Source organism: Cebus imitator, unplaced genomic scaffold (genome assembly GCF_001604975.1).
Source record: "Cebus imitator isolate Cc_AM_T3 unplaced genomic scaffold, Cebus_imitator-1.0 Scaffold20, whole genome shotgun sequence".
NCBI classification, from domain to species: domain Eukaryota; kingdom Metazoa; phylum Chordata; class Mammalia; order Primates; family Cebidae; genus Cebus; species Cebus imitator.
The window spans coordinates 8482021-8494583 of NW_016107335.1; the positions used below are offsets into that span (position 1 = coordinate 8482021).

Genomic DNA, 12563 nt, shown 5'->3' on the forward strand with positions numbered 1-12563 from the left:
CAGCTGCTCGGGACGCTGAAGGCAGTATTGCTTGAACCCCAGAGGCAGAGGCTGCAGTGAGCTGAGATCATGCCATTGCACTCCAGCCTGGGCAACAAGAGCAAAACTCTGTCTTAAAAAAAAAAGCATTCCTAAATGATCCCACATGAAGAGCCAAGTTTCCCAGGATCATTTACTGAATAGTTCATGACTTCTCCAATGATTCTATCAGATACCAAGTGCCCATAAGTCCACAGTTCTATCCCTAGGTTCTCTGTTTTGTCTATTGGACTCTTAGTGTAATCCTGAACCAGAATGTCTTCATTACTAAATGCCAATATGACTTAATTAGTATAACTTTAAGTCTTAGTTATCTGATTAAGCAACTTTCAACACCTTGCTATTATTCCAAACTGTCTTGGCTCCTCTCAGTTCCTTAATCTGCTATAGGACTTTTAAAATCAGCTGTAAATTTATTTAAGTTCTGCTGAAATGCTGAACGTCATTGCATTGAAGCTATAGCTTTGTTTGAGAAAAATTGATATCTTTATATAGTTGAGTCTTTCCCTCCATTCTTTTTTGTTGACCAGTTTTAAATATGTTCTAATTTCAATTATGATTTCTTTTTGACCCATAAGGTGACAGAAGTGATTACTAAATTTCAAAATGTATTGAAACATTGGCTACCTTTTTATTTGTTTCAAATGTTGCAATGTGGCCAGAGAACAATGTCTGTATAAACTATTTGTCATTGGTTGAGATTTACTTTTTGGCCCAGTGAAATTTTTGTAAGTGTTCTTGTAGGCTCAAACAGAATGTGCAGCCCGTTACTATGGTACCTTCCACAATCAGGCCTCCATTCACTCCGCTGTCACCTTAGCTACAGCTTCCCAGATGGTCCAGCGCACCCTTGCCTCCACCCCATCCTCCTGTCTGTCTGGAAGGTTCCTACCCATTCTCCATCCCTTAGGCCAAGGACACTGAGGCTCCATGTCAAGGCTTCCTCCTGGGGGCTGCTCTGCGGCACCATCCCAGCTTCAGGGCGCTCCTGACAGGCCCCTTCCGCCTGCTTCTTCCTCCCTTCTGCCAGCCTCAGTCCTCCTCCTCTTAGGGCTCACACCCACTCCCCGACACGCCTTCTCTTAGGACAGTCACTCTAACAGATGTACAGGAATGTACCTCTGGCTCCCTCCTGCCGAATCTGCTCCCCAGCAGGTTGGGGAGACACGCTTAGGACCAGGAGGAGAGCTTCCCAGATCCCTGCGATCCAACCCCGCAGGCAGCCTCCTCTCCCATGGCTGAGCAGGCTGCCTTCCCCATGGCAAGCCCATCCCCCCCACGACCAGGCACCAGTGCACACACACTTATGCACGTGTGCACACGTCACACACACACTGCGGTCCTGTCCTGGCTCCATCCCTCCATCTCTCACCTGGGTGGAAGCAGCTGCTGGTGCCCCAGGGCACAGGACGTGAAGAAGGTGAGGAGGGTGAGGGGAGGACCTCCAGGGAGTGACCCGCTTCCTGGGCCCTGGTCCTCCTGGCAGGAGGGTTTCAGGTGTTTCTGCGAAGGAAGAGATTTCTAGAAATAGCTTCACATCCACAGAGTCAAAAATTCAGTTGGAGAGGAAGTTCCGTGCAGGGTGCTGAGCGTCTTGTGGGGTCACAACACAGCAGAAACTGGGGAGTACGGCCCTTTCCACAGCTGCAGACTGACAGGAGGGAGGAGAAATGACAGCAGAGGCTTGGCCAGGGGGTGGGGTCGGGGCAGGAGCCAGGCTGAGCTTCGGAAAGGCTGCAAGAACAGGGGCTTGGGTAGGGCAGGAGAAGGACGTCAAGCCGGTTCCTGTCCTTGAGGCAACAGAGATTGCAGCGCCGCTACGAACTCTGAGCAAAGCCAGCTGCCAGCGGCTGCGTGCCCAGAAGTGGCCTTTAGGATCTCTAACAAGTGCTTCCTCACTTCCCTTCCCTTCCCTAAAACCCACAACCCAGGTAACTCGGAGCCCGACAGACCAAGGCTGCTTCTCAGGGGAATGAATGCTTTTCCCCAGCTTGCAAAACATGATGCTTTCAAATGTTTCACAGAATCAAATCCCTTTTGTGAAAGATCATAGTGTCCAAAATCCCTGATCTCTACTTCATAAGAAAATCAAACATGGAGAAAGACTTTTTAAAAAAATGTCCACTGGAGTGAAAATGACCATCTTACCCATTTTTAAGTGTATAGCCCGCAGTATAAAGTACATTCACATTGTTGTGTGCCAGATCTGCGGGACTTTTCATCCCACACTCTGTTCACATTCCACCCCAAATCACCCCCCCCCAACCCCTGCCAAATCCCAGCCTGGGTAACCACCTTCCGGATCCACCTTTCTACTTTATTTTCCTATTATTTTGTTGTGGTTGTTTGAGACGGAGTCTTGCTCTTTCACCCAGGCTAAAGTGCAGTGGTGGGATCTCAGCTCACTGCAACCTCTGCCTCCCAGGTTCAAGCGATTCTCCTGCCTCAGCCTCCCCAGTAGCTGGGATTACAGGCACACACCACCACACTAGGCTAATTTTTGTATTTTTAGTAGAAACAGGGTTTTGCCATGTTGGCCAGGCTGGTCTCAAACTCCAGACCTCAAGTGATCCACCCACCTTGGCCTCCCAAAGTGCTGGGAATACAGGTGTGAGCCACCATGCCCGGCCTATTTCAATGATTTTTGGCAACTTCAGATACTCATGTGAGTGAAGTCCCACAGTGTCTGCCCTTCTGAGACTGAGCAGGATGCCTTCGAGGCTCATCCAAGTGAGCGCGGGACCCTCGTCTGCACAGGAAGCAGAGGCTGGAGCCACGAGGGACTGCAGCTCATGTCAGTTTTCCAAATGTCTGAGGTGATGCTGAGCTTTCCAAAGGGATCCCACAGGAGGAGGAGAAGTGGGGCGGGGGGGGGCTGGAGTGGGTGGGCATGCCTCAGACATGAAGTCTCTACAGGAGTCAAAACCACAGACTTTGGGGTGCTGCTCTCAGCCTATCATGTCCCAAGGGATCCACCTCCCCCTGGACTGGTCTTCATGTACCAACCTTGCCAGCTGCTCTATCTCATTACAAGCCTGAAGGAAACCCTGGCTATGCTGGGATGGGCCAAGAAGAAGTCTGGGGACACACAGTACACATCTTGGTGGGGAAAACTGACAAAGCTCCTCTCATACCTCCTCATTGGAAGAGAATCTATTTTGGAAGAACCCTTACCCTTCCTTTGCAGCAGGTCAACGCACATAAAATCAACTCATTAAAATGATGAGACAAAAGCCCTAAGCCAGGTAGTGCAGTTCACCCCCGCTGGCGTACTGACAGAGGCAGAGGCTCAGCAAGAAGCTGTTTTCCCAAAATTGTTTCCCTAATTCTTAAATGAAACATTAAGCCAAAAAGGCTCCCACATAAATGAAATATTAAGCATCCTGGTGTTGCTCTGAGTAAAACTGAAGCTACAAATAATTCCTCAAAGATGTAGCAAGTCAATTATTTGCTGAGCTAACCATTTTGCAAAATGATCTTTCAGCAAATCAACTCTTAGAGAATTGATTTCTGTGCAGAAGGCTGCCGGGTTCTGGTTCGGCACCCATCTGAGGAAGAACGGGCGCTCCCTGCCCCCTAGTGGCTTTGCAGCTAATGACAAGTGCAGCAAAACGCTCGCCAGCAGGCTGAGAGCCCTCCTCACTCAGCAGGCAGGTGTAAGAGTAGGGAGAAGGACCGGACTTCCAGAAATCAAATAAGCCAGGAAGACACAAGTTATGCAAGAAAGGAGAAATTGACCAGGACCAAGCGCCGTACTGGACAGAGAGGACACAGAGATTAGCAAGGCAAATCCCTGGCTCAAGGGGCCCTAAGGAAGTCTGAGGGTGAGGAAAAGACTAGGCTGTGGTCACAAAACAAGGTAATGTGCCATGATAGAGATGCGTCCTGGCCGCCATGCTAGTGAAAAGGAGGCGATGTAAACCCTGCAAGATGGAAAAACAACCAAATGGGGAAATAAACTTATAAACAAATCCATAAACCCACCATTTCCTGTGGCAGGTACTGCAGTGGAGCAGATTGCAAGGCACAGAGGAGGGAAGGCTGCATGGGAAAAAGAATGCCTAAGTCTTGAAGGGCGGCACACATTTGCCTGTCAGACGCTGGAGGGAGGATGCCTCGGGCAGACAGATGGCAAAGGCCACCAGCATCGGGGCCCTGAGACAGCCTGGCAGGTGCGGAAAAGCGTGGTCAGGCTGGAGGCAGAAGGACCAGTCGGAGACTGCTGCAGCCCCCAACCTAAAAATGAGGAGGACTAACACCGAGACAGCAGCAAGGGGAACCAATTTATCACAAATTTAGAAAATAGAAACAATAAGGCCGGGCTCAGTGGCTGTAATCCTAGCACGTTGGGAGGCCGAGGCAGGCGGATCAACTGAGGTCTGGAGTTTGTGATCAGCCTGGCCAACTGGCAAAACCCCATCTCTACTAAAAATACAAAAAATTAGCTGGGTGTGGTGGTGGGCACCTGTAGTCTCAGCTACTTGGGAGGCTGAGGCAGAAGAATTGCTTGAACTGGGAGGCAGAGGCTCCAGTGAGCTGAGATTGCGCCACTGCACTCCAGCCTGTGTGACAAGAGTGAGGCTCTGTCTCAAAAAAAAAAAAAAAAAGAAAGAAACAATAAAAGAATTTTTTTTAATGAATTCACAGTTGCTAACACAACTGTTCCAGTTGCCACATCAAAGGGAGTGCCAGTCACAGCAGAGACATCTTTGTTATTTTGGAAAATATTATTATATGTTGTTTCATTTCAAAGATGGACGATGTGTGTGTTTACTACGGCTTTGGCAGGTCGTAGTGAAGTGTCTTGTGACTAAATTTGTATATTTTGACAATTTTTTGATGAAATTAAATGTCTTGTTCAAGTGCAATCCATGTCTGCTATAATAATTAAGAAATAATATACTTATTTGAAAACTTTTAACTTCCCCTGTAATCCCAGCACTTTGGGAGGCTAAGGCAGGTGGATCACTTGAGGTCAGGAGTTTGAGACCAGCTTGGTCAACATGGTAAAACTCTGTCTCTACTAAAAATACAAAAATTAGCCAGGCATTGTGGGGTGCGCCTGTAATCCCAGCTACTTGGGAGACTGACATAGGAGAATCGCTTGAATCAGGGAGACAGAGGTTGCAGTGAGCTGAGGTCACACCACTGCACTCCAGCCTGGGTGACAGAGTGAGACCCCATCTCAAAAATAATAATAAAATAGGCCAGGCACGGTGGCTCACACCTGTAACCCCAGCATTTTGGGAGGCCGAGGCGGGTGGATCACTTGAGGTCGGGAGTTCAAGACCAGCCTGACCAACATGGAGAAACCCCATCTCTACTAAAAATACAAAATTAGCTGGGCTTGGTGGCACATGCCTGTAATCCCAGCTACTTGGGAGGCTGAGGCAGGACAATCGCTTGAACCTGGGAGGCAGAGGTTGCGGTGAGCCAAGACCGTGCCATTGCACTCTAGCCTGGGCAACAAGAACAAAACTCCATCTCAAAAATAATAATAATAAAATAAATAAAACTTTAACGTGAAGAAGGCACACCTTTTTCTGATCCTCATAAAAGGTAGTGGTCACCCAGGCTGCCTGGATGTGGAGCAGCCTGGCATCACAGCACTTACTAGTGGCCTTCATGGAGAGAGAGCTGAGAGGCCAGTATTCTGCTAGAGATGAGCACATCAGTGTGGGGATGCTGGGCTTGAGGCTTCTAGAGACAGAGCAGGCAGAGACAGCCAAAGGTCTTAACTGATTCCTGTTTCCCAAGGATTGTTCATGCCAATGCTCCCACTGAAAATAACTAAAAATAAAGAGAGTAAAAATATTTCTAAATCTTCTCAACTTCACCCAAGGCCCAATGAGATGATAAAGAATGACCAGGCCAATGCACGAACCTGAGAAGTAAGCAAGCATAGACAATGGCTTTTCCTGAGGACACTGGACCGTCCTGGAAAATGAGAGGCGTCAAAGCAAAAACTGCACCAGACAACATTAAACAGGCAAGAAGGACCTTATTCCAGGCTATTGTAGCAGGGGAGAGAGGCCTGAACTCAGCATGAACTCCACTCCACTGAAACATAAAGTGGGAGGATCTTCAAGTGCCGATGCCGATGCTGGAAAGTCCCGGAGGAAGTTAGCGGGAGGCTGACCAGCGGGACAAGTTCAGCACAGTGAGTTCTTCCTGGGTTTGCCAATGTTCTCTGTGATCAAGCCAGCTGTGTTTGCTAATTGGTGCCAGAGGGGCTGTATCTCCCTCGATCTTTACATTTCATAGGTCCTTGAGAAAGACAGTCATGGGTTGTAAAACTGACAAGAGGCTTTCTGAAAGACTTGCATCACAAGCAGACAAAGAACGAATGGACAAGTACAAGATTTCTAAAGTACTCAAAGAAAAAGGAGGTCAGAGGACTAGAGTCAGGGAAAAGCCTGTCTAAAGCTTAGCCAGATCAGAATGCAAGGGCCAGCTCGGTCAGAGTCTAACAGGAGACACCTTCATCTCCCCTGAAAAGCTGAGCTTCTAAAGGGTTGCACCCTCAGGTGACATTGAACTACAAGTGGAACAGCCACCTGAAATGACAGCTCTGTTTGGATCCTCTGGGTGGCTCCGGGGACTCCAAGTCTTGAAATTGGTTTAAGATCATCCTGGACAAAAACTGACCATAGAGAGAGTTGGAAGCAAATTCCAAAATTCAAAAATCTTCATTGTGGGTCTCAAATTACACATATCGATAATTTGTAGGCTGGACGCAGTAGCTCATGCCTGTAATCGCAGCACCTTGAGAGGCCAAGACGGGAGGATTACTTGAGCCCAGGAGTTCAGGGCCAGCCTGTGCCACATAATGAGACCCTGTCTCTACAAAAAAATAAAAATTAAAAATTACCCTTGTATGTAGGGTCCATCCCTTCAGGGTCCGGTGACCCCCTCCCTGCTGGTGTGGACACGAGAAATTGTAGAAATAAAAGACACAAGACACAAAGATAGAGAAAATAGAATTTAAGCCTGGGGGCCCACTGCCAACCAAAGCGTGGAGTCTGGCAGTGGCCCTGAGTGCCTGGACACCCTGACTTTTATTAAGTACAAAGCTGGGGGCAGGGTAGGTAGGGCGAGGCCTTGGTGGTCAGCGATAGGGTCAAGCACATCACGTGTCATATAGGTAGGGGCCCAAGACTTTCAGGTAAGAAGCATAATGTGTCAGCACTTTTGCATGTTCTTTCTTTGTTAAGAAAGAACAAAGACATTAAGATTTGTATTACTTTTACTGATTAGCTCTTCTGAGAAAAAAGGAACCAGGTGCAGAGCGGAACATGAGAGTGGTCATGGAACGTGAGGACTAAAGCACAGCATCACATAGAGAAAGTTAAGCCCCCGGATGTCTGTGGGGCTTCCCTGATAGCCCTGAGGCCTATGGCAAGTGCTCAGAGGAGTGGAGTTTTCTCCTAACTCCCCCAGGGAAGGAGACGTCTCAGCGATTTTGGATGTCTCCTTCCATAGCTGGCTAAACAGTGGGCACTTTCCCAGCACTGGGGCTGCCGCACAGCCAAGGCGCTCTCCAGCAGCCCTTACACAGGTGTGACAGAGGGCTTAAAGCATCTTTCCTTAGGGTCATTTTTTTCACAGTGTCACCCCAGGTTCACACTTCCCACCTGAGAGGCATTAGTAAAAGAATTAGGATCAGAGGAACGGATCCAAGATGGCAGATTAGTAGCAGCTCAGGATTACAGCTCCCAGCGAAAGCACAGAGGGTGAGTGGATGCCACATTTACAGATGGATTTTTATTGCCCACAGACTAGGCGATTCACAGGTGGAGGAGCCCCACAGGTCACCAGCATGGCTGCTTGGCCAGCGTGGCTGTTTTGGCAGGCAGGCCTGTTTTGGCTGGGGCCCCAGCATGGCAGGTCTCTGTACGAAGTACATGGGTCCATTTTAGCTGGTGATTGGAGCTCCTGGGAGGCAGAGTTGCCCGTTCAACTGATAAAAAATGGGACTGAAACAGGGAGCCAGCCCAGGAGATTCCTGGACAAAAAAGTACCATGAATCTCAGCACGGCTGTTTCAGCTGGCGTAGTGGGTCGCCACACAGGAAATCACACAGATCCCGGCAACTTTTCAACAGGTGACTGGAACACCTCGGAGACAGAGTCGACCATTCAACTTAAAAAAAAAAAAGGGAGTCAAAAGCAGGGAGCCAGGTGATAAGGCTTGGCTGGTCACACCCCCACAAAAAAACAGCAATCTGAAACGCTCTGGATTGAGAGTTTCACAGCAAGTACAGCTGAACCTGAGATGGTCCAGCTCTGTGGGGGACAGGTGTCCACCATTACCAAGGCAGTCCACCACTACAGAGGTAGTCTGCCATTGCTGAAGCAGCCTGCCATTGCCAAGGCAGTCCACCATTACAGAGACAGTCTGCCATTACAGAATTGGGCCGCCATTGCCAAGGCAGTTCTAACTACACCCATATAACCAAGACTGCAGGGAAGTTCATACAGCAGCTCAGCAAAGCCTCTGTAGGCAGACAGTGACTAGGCTGCCTCCTTGCTGGGCAGGGCAGCCCTGAAAAAAGGCAGCAGCATGACAGAAACTTATAACTCCCCAGGACAGAGCACCTGGGGGGAAAAAAAGGCATTTATGAGTTCTGCTGCCACAGACTTAAATGTACCTGCCCAGCTGTTCTGAAAGAACAATGGAGCTCACAGCTCAGCACTTGAGCTCCAATAAAGGACAGACTATCTCCTCAAGCAGCTCCCTGACCCCGTATATCCAAAGAGTCACCTCATAAAGGAGAGTTCAGACTGACATCAGGCGGGTATCCTTCTCAGAAAAAGACAGCAGAAGAAACTGGCAGCAACCCTTACTGTTCTGCAGCCGCTGCAGTTGATCCCTAGGCAAGCAGGGCCTGATGTGGACCTCAGCAGTCCTACAGCAGAGGGGCCTGAATGTTAGAAGGAAAACTAAGAAAGAGAAAGAAATAAGTTCATCATCAACAAACTGGACATCCACTCAGAGACACGATCTGAAAGCCAACAACTACAAAGACGACAGTTGGATAAATCCGCTAAGATGGGAAGAAACCAGTACAAAAAGGATGAAAACACCCGAAACCAGAACACCTCTCCTCCTACAAGGGATCACAACTCCTCACCAGCAAGGGAACAATGCTGGATGGAGAATGAGTGTGATGAAATGACAGAATCAGACTTCAGAAGGTGGGTAATAAGAAACTTCACTGAGCTAAAAGACCATGTTCTAACCCAATGCAAAGAAACTAAGAATGTTGAAAAAAGATTTGATGAAATGCTAATGAGAATAAACAACTTTGAGAGGAATATAAGTGAATTGATGGAGCTGAAAAACACAACACGAAAACTTCGTGAAGCATACACAAGTTTCAACAGCCGAATTGACCAAGCAGAAGAGAGGATATCAGAGGTCGAAGATCAACTCAATGAAATAAAACGAGAAGGCAAGATTAGAGAAAAAAGGACTAAAAGGAATGAACAAAGCCTCCAAGAAATATGGGACTATGTGAAAAGACCTAGTCTATGTTTGATAAGTGTACCTGAATGTGATGGAGAGAATGAATCCAAGCTGGAAAACACTTTTCAGGACTTTATCCAGGAAAACTTCCCCAACCTAGCAAGGCAGGCCAATACTCAAGTCCAGGAAATACAGAGAACACCACAAAGATATTCCTCAAGAAGAGCAACTGCAAGGCACATAATCGTCAGATTCACCAGGGTTGAAATGAAGGAGAAAATGCTAAGGGCAGACAGACAGAAAGGTTGGCTACCCACAAAGGGAAGCCCATCAGACTCACAGAGGATCTCTCAGCAGAAACCCTACAAGCCAGAAGAGAGTAGGGGCCAATATTCAACACCCTTAAAGAAAAGAACTTTCAGCCTAGAATTTCATATCCACCCAAACTAAGTTTCATAACTGAAGGAGAAATAAAATCCTTTATGAACAAGCAATTACTCAGAGATTTCATCACCACCAGGCCTGCTTTACAAGAGCTCCTGAAAGAAGCACTAAACATAGAAAGGAACGACCAGTACCAGCCACTCCAAAAACATACCAAATGGTAAAGCATATCGACACAATGAAGAAACTGCATCAACTAACGGGCAAAACAGCCAGCTAGCATCAAAATGGCAGGATCAAATTCACACATAACAATATTAACCCTAAATGTAAATGGGCTAAATGCCCCAATCAAAAGACACAGACTGGCACATTGGATAAAAAGCCAAAACCCATCAGTGTGCTGTATCCAGGAAACCTATCTCACGTGCAAGGATACACAAAGGCTTAAAATAAAGGGATGGAGGAAGATTTACCAAGCAAATGGAGAGCAAAAAAAAGCAGGAGTTGCAATTCTTGTCTCTGATAAAATAGCCTTTAAACCAATAAAGATCAAAAGAGACAAAGAAGGACAATACATAATGGTAAAAGGATAAATGCAACAAGAAGAGCTAACGATCCTAAATATATACGCACCCAGTACAGGACCACACAGATACATAAAGCAAGTTCTTAATGACTTACAGAGACTTAGACTCCCACACAATAATAGTGGGAGACTTTAACAACCCATTGTCAATATTAGACAGATCAACAAAACAGAAAATTAACGAGGCTATCCAGGACTTGAACTCAAGCCTGGACCAAGCAAACCTAATAGACATATACATAACTCTCCACCCCAAATCCACAGAATATACATTCTTCTCAGCACCACATCACACCTACTCTAAAATTGACCACATAATTGGAAGTAAATCACTCCTCAGAAAATGCAAAAGAATAGAAATCATAACAAACAGTCTCCCAGACCACAGTGCAATCAAGTTAGAACTCAGAATTCAAAAACTAACTCAGAACTGCACAGCTTCATGGAAACTGAACAACTGGCTCTTGAATGTTGACTGGATAAACAATGAAATAAAGGCAGAAATAAAGATGTTCTTTGAAACCAACGAGAATGAAGACACAACATACCAGAATCTCTGGGACACATTTAAAGCAGTCTCTAGAGGAAAATATATAGCAATAAGTGCCCACATGAGAAGCAAGGAAAGATCTAAAATCGACACCCTATCATCAAAATTCAAAGAGCTAGAGGAGCAAGATCAAAAAAACTCAAAACCTAGCAGAAGACAAGAAATAACTAAGACCAGAGCAGAACGGAAGGAGATAGAGACACAAAAAACCCTTCAAAAAATCAATAAATCCAGGAGCTGGTTTTATGAAAAGATCAACAAAATAGACCACTAGACAGATTAATAAAAAAGAAAAGAGGGAATAATCAAATAGATGCAATAAAAAACGATAAAGGGGATATCACCACAGATTCCACAGAAATTCAAACCATCATCAGAGATTATTACAAACAATTCTTTGCACATAAACTAGTAAACCTGGAAGAAATGGATAAATTCCTGGACACTCGCATCCTCCCAAGCCTAAACCAGGAAGAAGTTGAAATCCTGAATAGACCAATAACAATGGCAGAAGTTGAGGCAGCAATTAATAGCCTACCATCCAAAAAAAGCCCAGGTCTAGGTGGGTTCACAGCCGAATGCTACCAGACATACAAAGAGGAGCTGGTACCATTCCTTCTGAAACTATTCCAAACAATCCAAAAAGAGGGAAGCCTTCCCAAATCATTTTATGAGACCAACATCATCCTGATACCAAAATCTGGCAGAAACTCAGCAAGAAAAGAAAACTTCAGGCCAATATCCATGATGAACATAGATGCAAAAATCTTCAATAAAATACTGGCAAACCGATTGCAACAGCACATCAAAAAGCTTATACACCATGATAAAGTAGGCTTCATCCCAGGGATGCAAGGCTGGTTCAACATACGCAAGTCTGCAAACGTAATTCACCACATAAATGGAACCAAAGACAAAAACCACATGATTATCTCAATAGATACAGAGAAGTCTTTTGACAAAATTCAACAGCCTTTATGCTAAAAACCCTCAATAAACTAGGTATTGATGGAATGTATTTCAAAATAATAAAAGCTATTTATGACAAACCAACAGTGAATATCATACTGATCAGGTGAAAACTGGAAGCATTCCCTTTGCAACCTGGCACTAGACAAGGACGCCCTCTCTCACCACTGCTATTCAATACAGTATCGGAAGTTCTAGCTAGAGCAATCAGGCAAGAAAAAGAAATAAAGACTATTCAATAGGAAAGGAAGAAGTCAAACTGTCTCTATTTGCAGACGACATGATTGTATATTTAGAAGACCCTATTGTCTCAGCCCAAAATCTCCTGAAACTGATAAGCAACTTCAGCAAAGTCTCAGGATACAAAATCAATGTGCAAAAATCACAAGCATTCCTACACACCAATAAGAGACTTAAAGAGAGCCAAATCAAGAATGAACTGCCATTCACAATTGCCACAAAGAGAATAAAATACCTAGGAATACAACTAACAAGGAACGTAAAGGACTTCTTCAAGGAGAACTACAAACCACTGCTCAATGAAATAAGAGAGGACAAAAACAG

General features: G+C 45.9%; 1 protein-coding gene across 2 annotated transcripts in view; it reads right to left on the reverse strand.

The window, feature by feature from the left end:
- The window catches only part of GIMAP8 (GTPase, IMAP family member 8), a 24922-nt gene extending 22729 nt beyond the window's left edge, over positions 1-2193 (reverse strand). Inside the window, exon 1 of one of the 2 annotated variants that reach the window (XM_017520698.2) lies at positions 932-1403. In XM_017520698.2, the coding sequence (XP_017376187.1) occupies positions 932-942 (11 nt within the window). In that variant the 5' untranslated portion in view covers positions 943-1403. The other variant, XM_017520705.2, reaches the window with a different exon arrangement.
- Positions 2194-12563: the final 10370 nt, after the last annotated feature.